Raw genomic sequence first — 20,352 nt, 5'->3', positions numbered from 1 at the left:
GCAAAAGACGTATAACTTCTTTTCTAGAAGCCCTCAAAGATGGGAGTACTTAGAAAACAGAATAGGCTCTTCTCTGCACAGTATTTCTCAAACGAGATGGTCAGCCCGAGTAGATATGTGCGCCCTTTCGTAAAGCATTTGCCTCTCATCATCAATGCCCTCAATGATTGTAAAGAACTGAATCTATCTGCAGAATGCAAGACAGATCTGAAAGGGCTATTGAAATATCTACAATCGTTCGAATGTATCATGATGTCGACAATATGGCTAAAGGTGCTTGTTTGCAATAGACAACAAAAAATAAAGTATTACAAGCCCGATCAACAACTCTAGACGTTGAAACAAAAAATCTGAATGATTTAATAGAGGAACTAAAAGTACTGAGAGACAGATGGAGCAATCTCTACACTGAGGCCAAGCTAGTGGCAGGCAACATGGCTGAGAGTGTAAGATTGCGAAACTGATTTTAAAGGAAAAAAGATTAAAGAAAAGAAAGATTTTTTCATGACGAAACAAGGGACGGCACGGAACATCAATTAAAAAAACGAAGAGGAACGTTTAGGATTGATGTCTTCTTCAAGATCTTAGACTCAGTCTTAGGGGGACTGTCTCAGAGATTCGAGTTTGCTGGAAAAATCAGCAACCTTTTCCAATGTCTTTTGGAAATATATTGAGGAAGACGACAGTTTTATTGAGCAGCAATGTTTGAGTCTGTGTCAAACATACAAAGAGGATATTGAGATGGAAATTTTAAATGAATTTAAACATTTGAAATCGATTCATCGCACTAACTTGGGGGAACAAACTCTTCAACCATTAAGTCTAATAAACGCTCTAAGGAAGAACAAACTAGATAGTTTATTTCCAAATATCACTACAGCGATCCGGTTGTTCTGTTTGCATACCTGTATCTGTCAGCCAAGGGGAGAGGAGCTTCAGTTTGATGAAAAGAATTAAAAGTGCAAATCGTTCTACGATGACGCAAGACCGCATGAATGACCTGAGTATTCTAGCCATGGAGTCAGATTTGGCACGTAAGTTTGAAATATGACGACATTATAGAAGACTTTGCTGGGAAGAAGGCCCGACGAGTTGTGTTTTAGTCATGTTTAATGTTAGTGAGTAACATAGCCCAATGTTCTTTATTAATTTCAATTTATGTTTTGTACAATGTTCATTAGGTTTTGTTCATTTAATTTTTTTTAGTTTTGTTCGTTAAGTGATTGTTCAATGATATTTAGTTTTTGTTTCATTAGGTTTTCCAGGAACCTATCATTAAGTTTTGTTTTCTACTAAAAAGGAGAGCGACACGAGTTGAACTTTAATTTTAATGATTTTTATTCTTTGTTAATTATGTTTTGTCCATTTAGTTCATTAAGTGTATAAGGATGGTGTTTTTGGATTTTAATTAAAGTTCAGTGAGTTTTGTTTTGTATTGATTTAGTATAAAAATAATCACTACATAATTATAAACCTTTCTTTCCATTTTGTTTAGTAACATTATTTATATAACTTAAATTGAAGTAAATACAGTGAAAAATCAACGGATTTTGGCATAATTTTGAAGAAGTGAATCATTTAACAAATAAGTCAAAAACATGATAGTCATGGTGAATCTTTCCGTCAACCGTCCGGTTCGGTCTCGTAGTTGTGTGATGAGCCTACAATGTATGTGTTCTATGTACTATTTATTTATTTATCGTGTTTTATCTCCTATTTACTCAACTTTTAAACTGTTTGAAAAAGTATAACATCATATAATTTTCTTATCATCTCAATTTTTAAGATATTAAAACTAAGAATTTGATAAACAGCTCTTCAATGACCTTGATGTGTTCACCATGATTATCATGTTTTATTGATTTTTTTAAATTTTTGTGTATTTTTGTCTTTGTTTTAGATTTTTTACACCTGAAGAACTCCACAGAATACCAATTCTCGAAACATAGTGTTTTAGTTTTTATGACGTGGCAAATGTTTTAAATTTGGTTAATCTTTGTCATTCTCAAGCACATAGAATAATGACAAGAGAAATACGATATACTGATTGGATAATACTTCACATATGATACCATTTGCCTAACATGATTTATTCAATGAAACAAGACCATAATATTCATGTTTTCCTGAATTGTGTTTCATTTTGCATATTAAGTTACCCACAAAAATATGTTGTCAATAAAGATTGAAAAAATGGTCAGAAAGAAACAATGACTTCTCCTAAAAGAAGTGTTATAAATTCAGTCAATTAACTAAGTAAAGACCATTATTGTTGCCCACTACAGATGGCCATATCATCTGAATGACACAGTAATCTGTTGCATTACTCAATATTACTTGCCTCATCGCACACAATTAACTACAAATACTAGAATGTTGCATACACCGACCTTCCTCTTGGTAAACGAACACATTGTTCTGGATGAAGTCGTTGAGCATGGCTTGAAGTGACTTGTCTGCCTCATATACCAGGTCGCCAAGCAGGGGGTTGGGATTAGTAAACAACTGGTTGCAGAACACCACCAGAAGATCACATATTGTCACATATGCCTGTCACAGAATATGTCACTGATTTACTTACTTTGATATGACTCCATTTGAAGAGGTTTGCTGATTGAAATGTCAACTTGATGTGAGCTGATCACACCGATCACTTAATCAGATACTTCAAAATAATTACTTCACAAGCTACAACTAAGGTTTTTTATTTATTTTCATAACAGTCTCTACGCCCACAGCTAAGTGAAAAAGTTTGTTGAATTCAATGCTTTGGTAAAAGTTAAGTTAAAATTTGTTATTTAATTACTAGTACTTATAATTTAAAATTAATACACAACATTCACAGCTAAACATAATGTAATTGTAAGTAATACAAGTAATAACTGATGCATTCTTTAAAGTGACGAAGAGATAAGTGCTGAGGGTGTTGTTGGTATACAATGAATGTTTTGGATAATGTATGTTACCACTAAGCCATAAAGATGATCATGTTTGTTTCTCAAGTTACCTATCCATAAGTGGTAATCATGAAATTAATGTGTTATTATTCACAATTCATAAACAAAGATTATTGTCTTGGTTATGAATTAAAAAAGTTGATTCTTAACATTTGAACTGAGATTCTATTTAATTGAAAAGTGATCTTCAACCACAAAAATGTTCATACAATCTTTTTAATAGAAAACCTTATCAACTACTACTACAATTTTTAAAATTATAGATAACATAATGTTTTAGAAACTCATACAAGATAATAGACTATTTTATTCAAACACCTTTTCTTACTTCCAAGGTCTACTACTATATTCAATACTCACTTGAATCTTCAGATACACATTCATTTACACATCTCTTTTGACTATGCCACTTAGGTGTATTTATGACTTTGTCAATGCATTTTGTAAAATGACAATAAACATTATTCTATTCTATTCTATTCTATTTCTATTATTTTACTTTTTGTAATAAATTAAACTAATATTTCTTTGATAACTTCTAGTTTTATATTTTTTTTATTTTTGCACCTTGTTAGGTAAACTTTTCACTGTTTTCCCTGCACAGTTTAAAAAACTCAACATTAGACTATAACTATTTTATTTAAAAGTGTACGGTTTGTGTTATTCAACAACAAATTTTAACTTTAAACTTTTTTATAAAAAAGCAAGAACATCAATCATGAATGCCCTCAAATCCACTTATGTTATTTTTTGTATCTTGTACTTTATGTTTTTTCAGTGTTTTAGCAGTCTTAGTATTAAATTTCAAAGGGGATGAAATTTTGCAGAACCAACACAAACAAGTACTATTAGCATGATCACCATAACTGTTGATTTCACAGAAATTCTAGATATTTGGTGATGCCAAACCCACCTCCTCCTTGTATAGCTGGTTGCTCTCCATGGTGAGCATCTCCTTCATAGTCTCCAAGAACTGCACAAGCTTGACTTTGACTTCCTTGCAAGCATCAGCACCACTCTCCGCCAGCTCTTCCAGGTGGTGCAGGTCCCACAGAATGCCAAAGTAGCAGGCTGAGATACAGTACTTCACCGCCTGCCACAGACAAACATTTCCAATCTCTGAAAACATTCTACACTCCAGTACTTTACAACAGGCTTTTCCTATCCAGTCTCTTACTAATAGAGAGCAAATACAATTTAGTTATAATATGAACAAAATGAATAAATTCATTACCAAACCGTTTCTTAGAACAGCTATTCCATTGCTAGTTCTTATCTTTTCATAATAAATATTTAAAAATAAGTGGGTTAAAATTAGTATAAACTGAATTCTTTCTCTATGCTGCAACTTTAAAGCATGCCATATTATAAAAAACTTGTTAATTTCACTAGTTTCAAAAATTGTTGTTGGATCAAGTAATTTGATCATAATTAATAAATAGTTTGGTCATAATTTTCCATTTTTAAACCACGCTTAAGATTGTGCCTTAACAGGCATAATCTGTATATTGGATTTAATTAGATTAGTGTATTTCAATAATCCTCAACTCAGTTTCTCATTACTGATTTGGTCTTCCAGCTTCCTGATAAAATATTTCCTGAGTCAAAAGTACAGTGCTACTGTTTTAAATTAAAACTTTAGAAAGAAACAAATTTTTACAATTTTTTTATATATTTCTTCCTTTGCTTGAAAAGAATATAAAAAAAATCTAACTCCTCATTTATTCTACAATGAATAGCTAATACACAATATATTTTTCTAAACTAATAATAAATCAGTGGTTTTACTCAATCTTAATCACCAAATTTACGGCTTTTTCACGGTTTTTACATTACAAATACAGGAATTCTCCAGTTGACAGTCTTTATAGACATTACGAATGAAAATAGAAAAAGGTGGTGTTTTTCACACAGAGTGGCCAATTTCAGTAAGTAGCGCCAAAACACACGATGTGTGCACTGGCCCAGACCTCTGTACTTTGGCGTCAGTTGCCAGTTCTTGCATCTAAACTCAGCTTAAATACAGATGTATTTCGTTTCTCAGACACAGCGAAAAGGTGAACTATTTCAAACCTTTCCTTATTTCACTAACGATGTTGACAATTTGTGCAGGAATGGATGGATGCACCTATAAAATAGAAACTTATTTTAGGTCTTGGCTCCTCTCCAACCAAATACATTGATATCTATATTTAGAGAAGCCGCAATTAGGCTTACTTAATTACCGCTCACATGTGAACCAGACCTTGTGACAATAGTCACGGCGATGACACATGTTGATTCATTAAATCGCAAATTGTAAAGATGTTTTCTGTGTGTACATTAAATTCATGGCTTATTTAGTGTTTTTTCACAATGAAAGAAATTTATGGGTTATCACGCTTTCACAGTTTTCATGGTCAGGTGGGGACCCTGTAAATAAATCATGGTGATAATTTAATAAGTAAGAATTTTGTGGGCATTTTCACTGTATCTGTATCTCATACACAGTTGGGTCATTTTATTGTTTATTGTTATTCATTTTCAAAAACAAGTTTGATTAAGTCTTTGCCATTACATTAAAAAGTAAAATACATTTTAATATTCAATAGTTACTACACAGGAAATTTATTTTGTTGTTGGTACAAGAAAACTTTTATTTATGACGTTCACTACCATACTGGAATTTTATGAACAATATTAGGGTATGTAAATAAGTTTATTCGAGAAGAAACAACACATGTATGACATGAGTAACTGGTTCCTCATTGCAGAGTGAGTATGTGGTGCAGAATATTTAAAATCTTGGCAGACATAGAGCATGTTAGGTTATTTTAGGAACTCTTTTACTCTTGTTGCCAATATGACATGTCCGTTACCATGGACCAAGTAATCATTACTTGTCCTGCACACGAGACTGTTTCGTTGAATTTATAACAACAGAACGAGTAACTGCTTCTTATGATCCAGCACCTTCACTCACCTCTTCCGGTAGTGTTCTGTTGCCATCCTTAGCTTCCACCACATCCTTGAAAAGACTGCTCCAAATGTTCCAGCTGCCCAGATTGTGACAAGAGTAGAAAATTGCCACCTTCTTAAGGCTGTTGACAACACTGAACGTCTCATCATCGTCTGGTGTTTCAGCCTGAAATAAATTCAACGATTAATTAAAGATCAAAAACAGATATGATTATATGAAAGAAGATATAATATATGTATGTGAACACTTAAAAATTTGAACAAATACATTAATGTTTTAATTCATAATCTATACTTTTCTAAGCAATGCATTTGATTACTTAGATCATCGATTAATCAAATCAAATCAAATCAAAAACATCTTTATTTACATGATCATCAAGATACAGTAATGGCGTCAAACAATAAAAAGTTATATTAAATAGACTTTACAGTAGTTATACAATTTAGTTATATATGTTAAAAATGTCTTGATCAGTCTTCTTCCACTGCAGGAACTCTTCAAGGCTGTAGAAAGGTCGCTGCAGTAACCATTCAGTCAGGCTTGATCGTAAGCTTTTTCCCTGAGTGCGTCTTATGTCTGTTGGTAAAAGATTGTAAAATTTTGTTCCTGAGTATGAAGCCTTCTTCTCATATAGGGTTGTCCAATGTAGAGGCAGGATATAGTTTGAAGTTGTTCTTGTTCCATAAGTATGTATATCTTGACCTTTAATATGCATGCTTCCGTCAACATATAACACTACTTCCCTGATGTAAAGAGCTATTACTGTCATAATTTTCAGACTTATGAATGCTTCTCTGCAGCATTCCCTAGCTTGTAGCCCATACAGGATTCTTATGGCTCTCTTTTGTAGCAGGATTCCTGCTGAGGTTCCACCCCAGGATGCAAGGCCATATCTTATATGAGATTCTACAAGTGCATGATAGGCAATTTTTGAAGTAGCTTGATCGGTTGTCTGTTTGATGCGCTTTACGGCATACAGTGAGGTGTTGATTTTGGTAGTAATACTATCAGTGTGTTTGTTCCAGGACATGTCATCGTCAATGATGACTCCTAGGAATGTTGAATTGTTCTCCCTCATCACTTCTGGCAGTGCTGCAACTAAGTCTTTTTTCTTACCAAAGGCTATTTGTTTGGTTTTGTTTTCATTAACTACTAAGTCATTGAAGTGACAGTACTGGTAGGCCATATTGAGTGAAATTAATGATTGAACAGCTAGGGTATCTGCAGATTTCTTAGCTAGCAGCCTAGTCTGCAGGATTAGTCCTTGCTAAAATAGTTCCTTGGGTATCGAGGACATGGAACTGCAGTGATTCAAGAGCTACTTAAGTGAGCAGAAACAGGTAGTAACAGTGCAGCCAACAATCAATGGAATAACACGTAGAGCAATGTTGCTGCCATTAGCCATGACTCGTAGTGTTCTCCAAGGTTCTGTATTAGGTCCCATTTTATTAATTTTATTTACTAGTGAAGTACCTAATTTCACTGATTAACACTGTTATCCAGTCATGTATGCTGATAACAATGTCCTGATTACATCTCACAGATCGACTGAGCTCCTTGAGATCAACACTTATATAGCAATTAACATGGCTCATCAATATTACACTGAAAGTGACTTGGTTTTTAATCAAACAAAAATTTAACACATCATATTTGGAGAAAAAACAAGCACAAAATAGCAATTTCATACGACTAAAATTTCTCAAAATACAAAACACCTTGCACTAGTACTATTTAGATTGACTGGACTAGCACCCAAATAAATAGATTGAATTTTCTCTTCGAATTTTTACATCAGCATGTCATAAGCTCAGCACTGCATTGTTTGCCCTAAGAATAAAATATATAAATACTACGGAAGCCACCAGAACAGCTTATCATGCACTTTTTGAACGCAGAGTCCAATATTGAATTATACTTTGAGGGGCATCCTCAAATAACACCCTCCAGCAAATGATTCTACAGAAACAGGTATTAAAACTGATGGTTGATATTGCAACCACAAGATAGGTGAAGAGAAACGTGCAAACACCACAACATACTCGCCATCACATCTTTTTACATACATGTCATACATGCATTGTACTTTACATACATGCAAAGTCATCATGCATGTTGTAAGCTTGAACTTGACTTGCAACAGCCAACATGACCGAACAATAGAAATGGGCTTGACTTCAACCTATCTGTGCACGAGACACCAAAAGTTATGAAGGAGCCTACTGCACAAGGTACCAAAAACAATACACCACTAAGATAAATTTTGTCATCAACTCTAGGGTTAAGTATTCATAACTAAATTACACATAAGAAAGATTTGTTAACTACAGATGGTTTTTACTTTATCTTTGAAGTGTTTAAATGTTCTCACTATCTCTTACAATGCGAAGATCTCAACCGTATACTGACCCCTTCGATGAGGCAGTTCCAGTCATCCATGGCCTCCTTGTACTTGTTGACAATGGTATCGACTAGAGTACTGCGCTGTACATCGCACCGGGTGTAGATAGCATTGCCGTCTGTACACAACACCTCCAGTGTCTTAGCACACGTCTCCAGCACATCTGTATCATGGTGTTTCTCCACCACCTGATGTAACTTCTTCAGCAACAGGTCTAAATTCTGAAAAATATTTTTGTAATGTCAGCTATGTTGGACAATCGACTAGCCGTAATCGATCAAGAATTCCTAATTAACTGAATTCTAGTTGGTGAGAGGTCTCAGTTACAGTCTGGTATAATAAGACTGAATGACATGCTGTAAAGTATATGAAATAGGCAAAGCAGTCATTAATGTACTAGTATAGCCTACTTAATCTTAAAATATGAATAGAGCAAAATATTGTATAAAAACTGCCCAGGATGATAACAATTATATTTGTCTTATATTGGGTTTTAACTTTGTCCAACTAAAAAATTACGACAAATAAAAAAGTTACTGCTTGGTATTTCTAAAGTTTTCACTTTATCCTCCCATTTCAGACCCCACCAGAATTAGTGAATTTTGATTGATTTACTTCTTATAGAAAATACTCTATCTTATTCAAGTAAAACTACAACAAAAGTGTAAACTTGATCTTGCCTCTTAGACTATAATATAAACTTGGGAGTTATCACTGTTCACTTTGTAATGAAATCCTCACTCCACGTGCTTGCTTGTTTTTCAGCTTTAGAATAGCAAACTTTACTTTGTTAAACATTTAAGTACTAAAAACAAGTTCGTTACTTGAGGTGTCAAAACATCTGAAACAAGAAAATTAAAAATTTAAGAAAGGTACTACTGCCAATCTTTCATTTGCAATTGGGCCAAATGATTTTTTATAGTTCAGTGAACATTTTATAGTTTATAATTTTTACAATCTTCTATATAAATGGACTTCATTTAATCAAAAAGTGAATGATAAAGTTATTTTTGGTACACCTTGAAGTTAAAATTAATATTTGATGTTTCAACTTGTTTTTATGTATTAACAATCTCAAAAATGGTTTCATGAACATTATACTACATGATTGTGTCTATTACAGTGTTAACTAACAATGTTTAGTGTGTATTTTCTAGGATACAAAACAACAAGTATCACAGTCTGTAAGAGACTCACTGCTTCCTGTCTGGAGGTTGTGTAGATCTCCAAGTCAAAGTGCTGCGGGATGGAGATGAGGTTGGCAAGCTTGTCAGGATCGGCCCGATACTTGTCGATGAGAGGCGGCAGAGTGGAGATAAAGTGTTCTGTAAGCTTCTGCTTATCATCTTGAACCTGTTTGATCTCTTTTACTGACGGAATCTGTGGAGAATTAACATGGAAATGAAGAACCACAAACAAAATAATTTTAATGTTACTAAAAGATAGTTAAACTTCTTTTGGTAGTTAAATTAACATCAATTTCAAATTTCTTCAGATATATACAAAATATTGATGCAAAACATCCATGATTTCCAATTCTCATTGTTTATCATAATTAGGAGTGTAAACCGAGTTATATGGAAAATAAAGAATTGTTTTACATATATGATATACAGTTTCCTGGTTACTGTTAATCATATCCACTGTTACAACTTCCTACTCCAGTTTATATAACGTGCATAACGAGCATCAGGATACAACACATATTGACCGTTAAGCTATAATTTAAAATATGTAATAACATTTTAAATTCCACTGAATGTGAAGTACTGTACTCAAGAAGTCAACATTGTTTTTCATTAAATACAATGCACAATTTGAAAAACAAGCTATTGAACCTCATAAACCTCAATTGTTTGACATTAAATTTAATTATCTCTTATTCAAAAAATAGTTCCACTGTGTATTGTTTAATTTTTTTTAACTTCCGAGATGGAACAGTAAACATCCATAGTAGACTGCTGTTAGCATTATCAACTATGTACTACAGTAGAACCCCTCATATCCGACCTCGGGATATCCGACCTCGGGATATCCGACTCTCGGGATATCCGACTCCTCGGGATATCCGACCATGTGCCCGACCAAACAAAGGCTGCCTATAGTCGACAAGTCTCAACGTGAAACATGACTCATCAGCGCTGTGCATTGTTTCTCTGTTAAACGGCCAGTTGCGTTCTGATTGTCGACGTAAACGTTGCTCTACTTGACTGTTTTGTTTTCGTGATTGTTGTACAATCTTTGGTTTGTGATTGTGTAAAAAACTGTGTTGTGCGATTAGTGAACGTTAGCTATGGCTACTCAAAAACGTAAGCGTGTGTGCGTTACCCTTAAACAAAAACTTGAAGTGCTCCAACGATTGGACCAAGGTGAGTCACTAGTAAAATTAGCCGCAGAGCTAGGGGTCGGCGTGACAACAGTTAAAGACTGGAGAAAAAACCGTAAAGACATCGAAACCTATTCTATGACCGTTGAAACGGAAGATGCTCTTAAAAATCGGAAAATGTTAAAAAAACCTAAGTTAGAACTCGTTGACGAAGCTCTTTGGGTTTGGTTTTGCCAAGAACGGCGAAAAGGGACTCCTTTGTCGGGGCCTCTTGTAAAAGAAAAAGCCGTAAAGCTGTTTGAAAAATTGGGAGGAGATGTTGAGACTTTCCAGGCAAGCGAAGGTTGGTTTTCACCGCTGGAAGCTTCGCCACGGCATTAGACATGTTGTTATTGCGGGTGAAAAGTTGTCTGCTGATGACGATGCTGCAAAAGATTTTGTAGAAAAGTTTCAAAAGTTGGTGTCGGATAGTAATCTTGTAGCCGAACAAGTATATAACGGAGACGAGACCGGACTGAACTATAAAATGTTGCCAAAATCTACTCTTGCTTTCTAAAAATGAGCCTGTTTTGGGTATAAAGCTAGCTAAGGATAGACTAACAATTGCTACGTGTAGCAACGCCAGTGGCAGTCACAAACTGCCGTTGTTTGTTATCGGCAAATCTAAGAAGCCGAGAGCTTTTAAAAATCTCAATATGTCAACACTCCCCGTGTATTACCGTAATCAATCCTCTGCCTGGATGGATTGTGCTCTTTTTAAAGAATGGTTTTTTCTTGAATTCGTGCCCGCTGTTAAAAAACACTTAAAATCAAAAAACCTGCCACTTCGAGCTGTGTTGTTGCTGGATAATGCACCAAGCCATCCCGCAGAGCATGAATTGAAGAAAGGCAACATAAAAGCGATGTTTTTACCTCCACATGTCACCCTATTAATCCAGCCAATGGACCAAGGCGTAATCGAGTGGGTAAAAAGACGGGTACCGGAAAAAATATGTTGGGTCTCTTTTGGACAAAACAGAAGGAGGCTGCTCACTATTGGAGGCCATGAAGATGTTAAACATAAAACACGCCATCTATACCGCCGCTTCTGCATGGGATGAAATCAAAGAGACAACTCTTCAAAAATCGTGGAAGAAAATTTGGCCATCATTAAAACAAAGCGATAGTGCTGATAAGGACGATGATGAGCCCACATCATCAATGGAAGTTGACCTTGAAGCTGAAGAAAACGATGTCGCAGAAACTCTTCAAGACCTGCAGGAACTGCAACACGGTGTCCAGCTGCAACTGACAGATGTGGAGGAATGGCTGACCGAAGCTGACATGGCTGAGTCTACAAATGAAGAACTCAATGATGACGAAATAGTTGCTGCAGTTCAAAGCGCAAATAATGAAGACAGCGACGCTGAAGAAGAAGAAGTTGATCGTGATACTGGAGTGACGCATTCAGAGGCTAAAGACGCATTTGACGTAGTGTTGAAATATTTGGAGCAGAACCCGAGAGCTACACCTATGGACGTGTTGTGGGCAAAGAAATGGCGTGATTTTTCAGCTAAATCAAGATTGGGTAAATTGAAGCAAAAGAGTATTAAGGACTTCTTCAATTGTACTGTACACACTGTATGTAATTGTTTGCCTTTTTGATTAAACAGTACAGTACTGTATTTATATAATATTTTTCGTTGTTACTGTAATATAAAAATGAAACGTTTCCATTTTATAAAAAAAACTGTTATTTTTTATTAAAATGTACTGAAAAATAATTTTGTATTAAATAATTTTGCATTGGATACAGTTCGTAATTACAATTAAGCAGCACTATGTGTATTGAGTGGGTATTTTGTACAGTTCTGTACTAATAGTTTAGTGCAATATACGGCTTTTTTTTACCCAAAAAACGTGTTTTATTATTCCTCGGCTTATCCGACCTTTTGGCCGTTCCGACCACGGCCCGGTCCCGTGAGGGTCGGATATGAGGGGTTCTACTGTAGTTATGGTAGTTGTGTGATGACAGTAAGACTGACCTTTCTGTTTGGACCCCTACCCACCGGTGCTTCCCCCATGGCTGCTTGCCGCACACAACATACCATCAGCTCTATCAGACTGGTCTCCTGCCTGTCGTCCAGGGGCTCTTCTTGGATACCTGCACACACAATGAAAGTAACATTTACCATACAACTGTACCAGCTTACAAGTTATCTATAAAACACAACATCTATATAACACACTGAGTATATCCTTACCAGGCTCTTCCAAGAGCAAGTCCGTCATGCATTCCCAGTCTTTCATCATGTCATTGCTCTCAATGAGAGAGTCCACTAGATATGCTCCGTGTTCATGTAACTGAAACAACAACACTCAATTAATGAAGTTTTGTATTGCAAAAACGCAGTACATGTGTTTAATATATTGTTGTTATTAATATATTACAACTGGTAAATACTATACAAACACAGAGGAAGTTAAGGAAATACTATTTACCTCTAGAAAACTGCTGTTACTATCTTCTAAATTGTTGTTCTGTCTTCTAATGTTTAAAAAAAATTATGAGAAATAGATCTCCAAGTAATATTGTAAAATTTGAAATAATCCAAGAATCTGTTTGCAAGGCTTCAGACATAATCCTCACTATCATATTCTACATCAGGGCACTATCATATTCTAAAACTGAATAAGAGGGCATGAATGGTCTCTCCACGCCTGGAAAGGATTGGAGACTTTGACATTTTAATTTTCCAGAAAAAAAAAACGTTTTATTGCAATGTTATTTAAGAGTTACTAATAATTTTGGCCAAAATATATGAGCTAAAATGGGGCTATTAAACTTCTAGTGGATTAAATATAATTAGGCCATCCTAATATTGATAACAAAAATCTTCTTCATATTTTTAGATTTATTATGGACAGAAGCTGAAAACAGCTGTGACGAGTTCGCTCGTTTAGGACTATTAACTCCTTGATGCATTTTTGAATGGCATAAAGCAGCCAACATAACTTGAGATATTTTATGCCCATAACATACTGTTAACAAATAAATAGAATAATTAACACTTAGTGCAATTAGATACAACTTAGTAAATACAAAAGATGATCAACTGACCTCAGACTCAATGAAGAACTGGACCAAGTCCCGGATGAGGGGTGTATTGGGGAGCCGTTTCTTGCCCCGCTTAGTCCGTATTGTGGCTCCAACATCCTCAGGTACAAACAGCCGCTCGTTGAGGAACTCACCAGCTGCCTGGGCTACAGCTCGGTGACTGGAATACACCAACTCGTACACATGCTCACAGTCCTTATCTGTCAGGATGTCACGATGATGTCTGCATGGAAGAAGTAAGTTATAATTTGTTATGTTAGATGTGCAGGAGTGCAAGTACAATTGGCAAATACTATTGCCTAGGATTTTTTATGAGAAAATAATTTGTTCACCAATGATACTACAGTGCTTTAAGTAAGTCATATTTAAGTACCTACATTTACTTATATTAACCCAAATGACAGTTGTAAGAATTGTATTTGCATGTTCTTTTTTGCTAGTTGTGCGCACCATTTAAAAATATTTAGAATAGTAGTTATAAGAGGTAAAGTATATACTATTATTTATTTTCTTGATCTGTATATTATAGTGTATTTACAGTTTAAATGTAGTTATTGCATTCTAAATGAAAATAAATCAAATCAAATTTCTAAAACCAAAACTTCAGAAAAATGTTTTAAAAATTTATTTTTATTTTTCAAAATATACAAAATCTGTCAAAAAAAAGGTTTGTAACGGAAAACAATAAAAAATCCTATTTTAAACAAACTAATTTAATTTTTTAGAAAGTAGTACAATTTATAAGTTTCAAACCAAAGTGTGTATAAATATTATACATTTTTCAGTGTGTGTAATTATTTAATTATATATATATATATATATATCTCAACTTAAACAGTGAAACATCTTGAAAAAATATTATATAATATAACATGAACTATTAGAATTTAATGTTCAATATCAAAGATCTGATTAAGAAGGTGACTGCACAAAGGACTACTAATAGTCTTTTGCCACTTTCAGGTTAAGAAATCTGTATTAATTTCATTACCAAAACAATGTACTTTAAGTTAGTTTTAATTCATACACCAATATACAGTTCACATAACTGGGCCAAATACATAGACCTATATCTAAACTTAAAATGCAGGTGGCTTGGCGAGTTGTGCTCCTTCCTTTGTTTTTATATGTATGTCACATATAAAAACAAAACTTGACCAAATGGAGATGGCCATTAATATTCTGATTTCAGGAGATGATCACCAAACCTGTATCCAAAAAGAAAATAACATTTTGACAGAACAAAGCCCATACCTGTCTTCAAGAACTAGCCAAACCTGCCAACAAAACGTTCCCAGTCGTCCAACGATACAGAATGCCAAGTCCTCTAAACAAGAACGCAGCCCAACTACTCAGAAAAGAGCATGCACTCCTCAATCAACCAGAAGAAGGAAGATAAATATGTTTAGTGTCTCTCTACAAGTAGCAAAAGCTGCTGAAAGATCAAATGCCCTTGGACCCCAAAAACCTGCAAAACTTAGAGACTAAAATGAAGCTAAGCATGCCCCACCACTAAACTCAAAGCTGAGGAGAAACGGTGCAGACTATGAGGAATTCTTCCTGAAACACACTGCGTTTTACCTGGAGCACATGACAAAACACTATACCTACAAACAAAAAGAAAATCAAAACAGTGCACACCCAACCCAAATCCCACAACATAATTTTTTTAGACCAGCAACCCCAATCCAAAGAAAGACACAAAATACAACTCTAGAATGCAGCATGGCCCCCACTAAAACTCAATTATCTACAAAACCCAAACACCTGACAGAAAATCATTACTGAAAATTGCACACCAAAACATCAACTGGCTATCCAACAAAATTGACAGACTGGCACACTTCCTTCAAGACGAAAACCCGGACTTCATGATAATAACGGAACATGGCCTGTCTAATGAAAAATAATGAAAATCTCCTTTCTACACCTAGAGCAGTTGTATTGTGGTATGTCATTTGTCCCATGCAACTACTCTATTCCATCCTCTACTAGCTGTACCTCATAGTTGTTTCTCTGATCACTGCTTCCCATTACATATTTCATTATACGTCTCTAAATATTTTTTTCAACTTCAACTAAATTAAATACTTTCATAAGCCAGTCACATATTCTGTATATATGCATCTTAAAACTATTTCTACATAATGGGCTTTGTGAGAATATGCTTGTGTGATAAAACTGAATCTGGATTCATTTCTTGTGCGAAACCCTTCTGTGAAAAATAAAATGGATCAATGCTTGACCTTTGCTGTTTCGGTTCTCGAAAAACTCCATAATTTGCTTTTGTTTCTCCCTTTATTCATGCTTTTGAAAACATCCTTGAAGAATGACATCTAGTTACAAAACATGTCTTTGTTCTGATGCATCCCATGATCCTGCAGCCAGTTTCTTTTCTCACCCATTTAAACTTTCAGAATTAGGGACCTATGTGAATCAGGGTAGTAATGTGTGAATATGTGTATTTGTTTTCATTATTAATTAATTCTCGTTCTTTCACATTGTTTTCATACTTTGTGGCTGGATCAATAATAAATTGAATCTCATTTTGCCCACAAGGTTTTTTACTGACTGTTGTATTAAGACATTAACATTACTGTGAAAGTCACATTGGTGTTTATAATACTAATATGTTTAGGCTTTTCATAAACATGTAGATCTTTTCTTATGTTAAAAAAAACCCCAGATATATCATTATAATATATTGATATTGTAAGTCTTTTCTGTTCACTCTTATTGAAGGTACAAGATATAGAGTTGCTGTACACTAACTTAAGGGGGGCCATGTACCACATTAAAAATGATTTATTTTTTTCAAAAAATTTTTTTTTTCTGTTTTTATTTTCTTCTTAGAACATTCTGGAAGACATGTTTTTGACATCTAAATAAGTTTTAATTTGAACTAAAATCATGGTTTTTTTGTGGTGGGTTTTGTACGATGGATACCACTGCCTGGACTCCCATTTTTCTCGCCCTGCATGCTAGAAACCTTCATTAATGCTTACAAACCCAGCAAAATACAACATAGTCCAACAAAATTATTATTATTATGAAACAATTATTATATAATTTATGACAATATAACAGTGGTTTGTCTTCTCGAGAGTTTTTTGATTTGTTAGGTTATGGCAATATACCCAGCCAGAAACCAATCTGATTTTTATTGTACTGGCATAGCAGGAAAGCCAAGGCTGATTTATGTGTTTTTGTTTACTTCTCTAGCCCCTTGTTTGTTGTGGTCAGTAAAACACAGTGTGTTAAATATTTTTGAAGTTTGCTTTTATTTATCAGTAGAAATGAAATGCACAAACTATAAATAGTGAATTGGATATTAGGTTTTATATGTTAGTGGAAGTGTTTGAAGGACGGTGCTGTCTTCTTTGATTTGTTTATGAAGGTAGGAACAGATTTGTTTTGAATGAATTTTGGTGGTGAGCTTATGAATTTTATTGTATTGTTAGTGAAAATGGCACCGATAAAAACATTTCTAACTATTCAGAAAAGTGCTAGAACCAAGAGTAACAAAAAGAACTTTAAAACAAGCTGCTTTAGCAGCCAGTAAATAGATGGGGGGCAAGTGGAAAAAACTTATAGTGCCGTAGCCACAGGTAGTGGATAGTGTGTTATACGATGAGATTCTAAGCGAGCGACCCTCGTTTCCCAGTACTTCTAAAACATCTGAGATATAAGAGTGATTTTAATTTAGGTCTACATACAAAATTCATTAGGCCTACGCGGTACTTGATTAGAGTAAATGAGTATAAACACAGCTTTTTATACTAGGCGTAACTCGGAAGTTAAGAGCTGCGAGGGCTAACACAAGCCTTCACGGGCCAGAATCGCATAACACTACCGGACTATGTACGCAGTTGGGTGACATTAGGTGTGTTTGAAGGGGCCTCCTTGTTACTAGCCTAGCTGTGCCCTCTAGTGCCTTTCAACAAAATTAAGTTTTGAAGACAATTCAGACCAACGTGGGTTTGCAATAAAAACTTACGATATCATGTAGTACTTGCGGAAGAATTAAAAGCTTCTTCTTTTACTTCTGATTACAATTGATTGAATTCTAACAACTTTTGATGTAAACCGTAGAGAGTTGTGAATAAAGTTTATACGAGCATTAGGAAAGAGGTTATGCTGCTGTAGAGCAGTTTTGAATGATTGATGAACATGCCTATTTTTGAGTATCAAAACAGATTGCACAAGCATGCTTCAGATTGTAGCAAGATACTGCCAATGATGTGCAGTCAAGAAGTAAACTTGAAATGGCTCGAAAAAGAGGTGCGTGAAGTATACAAAGAAATGGATTGTACTGTAATCTTGACGATTCCTTGTCATTGATCTCGGTGTTAGCTACGAGGGATCGTGGCACAAGAGATGGCCATACAACCAATTATGGCATTGGATGTGTGATAGAGCTACAAACTGGCCTAGTCGTAGACTATTGCGTACTGTAAAAGTAATTGTCAGGTGTGTGGAAAATTACTAAGACAGAGTTTTTAGGTGAAAGATTCTCCATAAATATAATATTGTGGTTTTAGTGGACATAAAGACTTGTGCTACAAAAACTAAAGATGGGTCATCCCCAGCAATGGAAACAAAAGCTGCGGAAATCCTTTGGCAAGTGATCTTTGACCAATAAACTTTCTGTTATGTCACTATTTGTCGGAACGGTGATTCTTCTGTATTTGGTCACCTCCAGAGCCTTCATATTTATGGAAATGAGTTAGTCCTAACAAAAGAAGAATGTGTCCCCAAAAGCCTTGGGACTGGGCTTCGCAATTATTATTAAGACATGTCGTGCTAAAGGTATAACCCTTGGTGGCAAAGGCTACGAATGCTCAAGGAAACAACAATTATAAAACTGACAAAATATTACAAGAATAGCATCCTTAGGAATAAAGATGACATTTCTAAAATGAAAAGTGAAAATACTTGCCACTTTACATCATTGTACATCCACAGATGAAGCGCCTCGCCACTCAAATGTCCTGATGGAGAAAAGAGCTGGTGTTTTTACAAAGGGCGCAAGCTACAAACGTTACAACCTGGTCCGCATAAGGACAACTTGGGTACTGCCATCACGCCACAGGTTCTCAGACACATCTTTCCTGTTTACCAAAGGTTAGTGGCAAAGGATTTGTTGGAAAGATGTGTAAAAGGAAGGACCCAAAATGCAAATGAGAGTTTGCATGGTACCATATGGAAAAAGTGTCCTAAAACAAGAAACGTTTCGAAAAAAGACTCTTGAGGGCGCAGTAGCTGAGGCTGTTTCACAGTTTAATTTTGGAAACTCTGTATTTTCATTGAGCATGAGTGCTGCTGGAGTCTCTCCTGGAAGGTTCAGTGGTAGAATAATAAATATCAGAGACAAAAAGAGAGTTACTAGCACTGTGCGCAAGAACAATCTGCATTACAAGAGATATCGAAGGAATTTGAAGCTGAAGAAGCAGAGACTAGAAGACAAGAAGAAGAAGAAAAAAAGGGCCTACTTATGGAGCAGGGAACTTCTAGGAACTTATATCCTTATAAGTAAGTGTTTAAACTAAATAAAATGTAAGAATTGTGTCAAGCTTTTGTTTTTTGGACTTTTCCCAAAGTTTTAAATTTCTGTGTTTTGAGTCGCAGGAAACACTCTAACTTTTTTATTTGTTAATATATCAACTTGAAATTTTTTATGTACTCTCCTAGATACGTTATTTACACACTGTAGCATGGAAATTACAAAAATACTACAATAACCCCACAAAAAAAAATCTTTTTGAAATTTTTTTTTTTAAAAACCTGACTTTTTGAGGAAAAAAATTTTTATGGTAATAAATAACTGAATTTATTAAAAACCATGCTACAGTGTGTAGGTATTTGCTTACCCTACAATTAAAAAAAGAAATACTTAATTATCTATAATACTAATAAAACTAGAGTGTTTCCCGTGAAAACAAAAAAAACTGCTCTCCCCCCCCCCTAAGGCAATGGGTGGGGGGGAAAGAAAGTTTTTTCATTGAAATTTTTTTTACAAAACTAACCAGGTTATAATAAAATAGTCAAATTAAAAAAAAAATTATAATTAAAAAACTTTTGGTTTTGGGTAAAATTTGGCCCCCTTAAGCAACACGAATAGAAGAGTGCACTCAATAAAAATTATGCAACCTAACTATTAAACATGTATCTTCCTTCTTTTTGACCACTGGTACTCTTCATTTTCTAGCTTATACCAATATTTACAACACTGGATCCTAGTATAAATATAAATTATTAGATAACTAAATAGATAAATTTGAATAGTACAACATATTGGGTAGAATATTTTAATTTTGGTACTTGAATAACAGGGTTGGTAATAGGACTTTAAAGTTTTAACTCTTTGGGGTCTCATTAAAATGGTTACATTTTCTATTTACTCTCTCACTATAAAAGAATTAAAAATTAAGCCATAAAAATAGCAACAGTATCTTGTCCACGTAAACACAAGTCTTCACACAAAACTGTTATAAATAATTCAATGACCTACTTGAGGATACTGATGACAAGTCTGACCGCTTGCACTGCAACATCATACTCCTTGTCTAGTGTCATGGCCACGATCCTGTCCTTAAACTTGCTGGTGAA

The 20,352-nt window shown here is 34.7% G+C and overlaps 1 protein-coding gene across 2 annotated transcripts in view; it reads right to left on the bottom strand.

Annotated features, from left to right (window-relative positions):
• Positions 1 to 13,957, bottom strand: part of LOC124372456 (cohesin subunit SA-1-like) — a 46,763-nt gene extending 32,806 nt beyond the window's left edge. The window contains exons 1-8 of one of the 2 annotated variants that reach the window (XM_046830858.1): positions 13,747 to 13,957; positions 12,890 to 12,989; positions 12,671 to 12,789; positions 9,518 to 9,700; positions 8,329 to 8,541; positions 5,920 to 6,081; positions 3,871 to 4,050; positions 2,391 to 2,550 (exon numbers count right to left, since the gene is read on the bottom strand). In XM_046830858.1, coding sequence (XP_046686814.1) covers positions 2,391 to 2,550; positions 3,871 to 4,050; positions 5,920 to 6,081; positions 8,329 to 8,541; positions 9,518 to 9,700; positions 12,671 to 12,789; positions 12,890 to 12,938 — 1,066 coding nt within the window. In that variant the 5' untranslated portion in view covers positions 12,939 to 12,989; positions 13,747 to 13,957. The remainder of the gene's footprint in view (positions 1 to 2,390; positions 2,551 to 3,870; positions 4,051 to 5,919; positions 6,082 to 8,328; positions 8,542 to 9,517; positions 9,701 to 12,670; positions 12,790 to 12,889; positions 12,990 to 13,746) is intronic. The other variant, XM_046830859.1, reaches the window with a different exon arrangement.
• Positions 13,958 to 20,352: the final 6,395 nt, after the last annotated feature.

This window comes from Homalodisca vitripennis, unplaced genomic scaffold, assembly GCF_021130785.1.
Source record: "Homalodisca vitripennis isolate AUS2020 unplaced genomic scaffold, UT_GWSS_2.1 ScUCBcl_3267;HRSCAF=8695, whole genome shotgun sequence".
Taxonomy (NCBI): domain Eukaryota; kingdom Metazoa; phylum Arthropoda; class Insecta; order Hemiptera; family Cicadellidae; genus Homalodisca; species Homalodisca vitripennis.
Note: the sequence above shows the minus strand (reverse complement) of the source record. Positions and strands in the feature narration are given on the sequence as shown.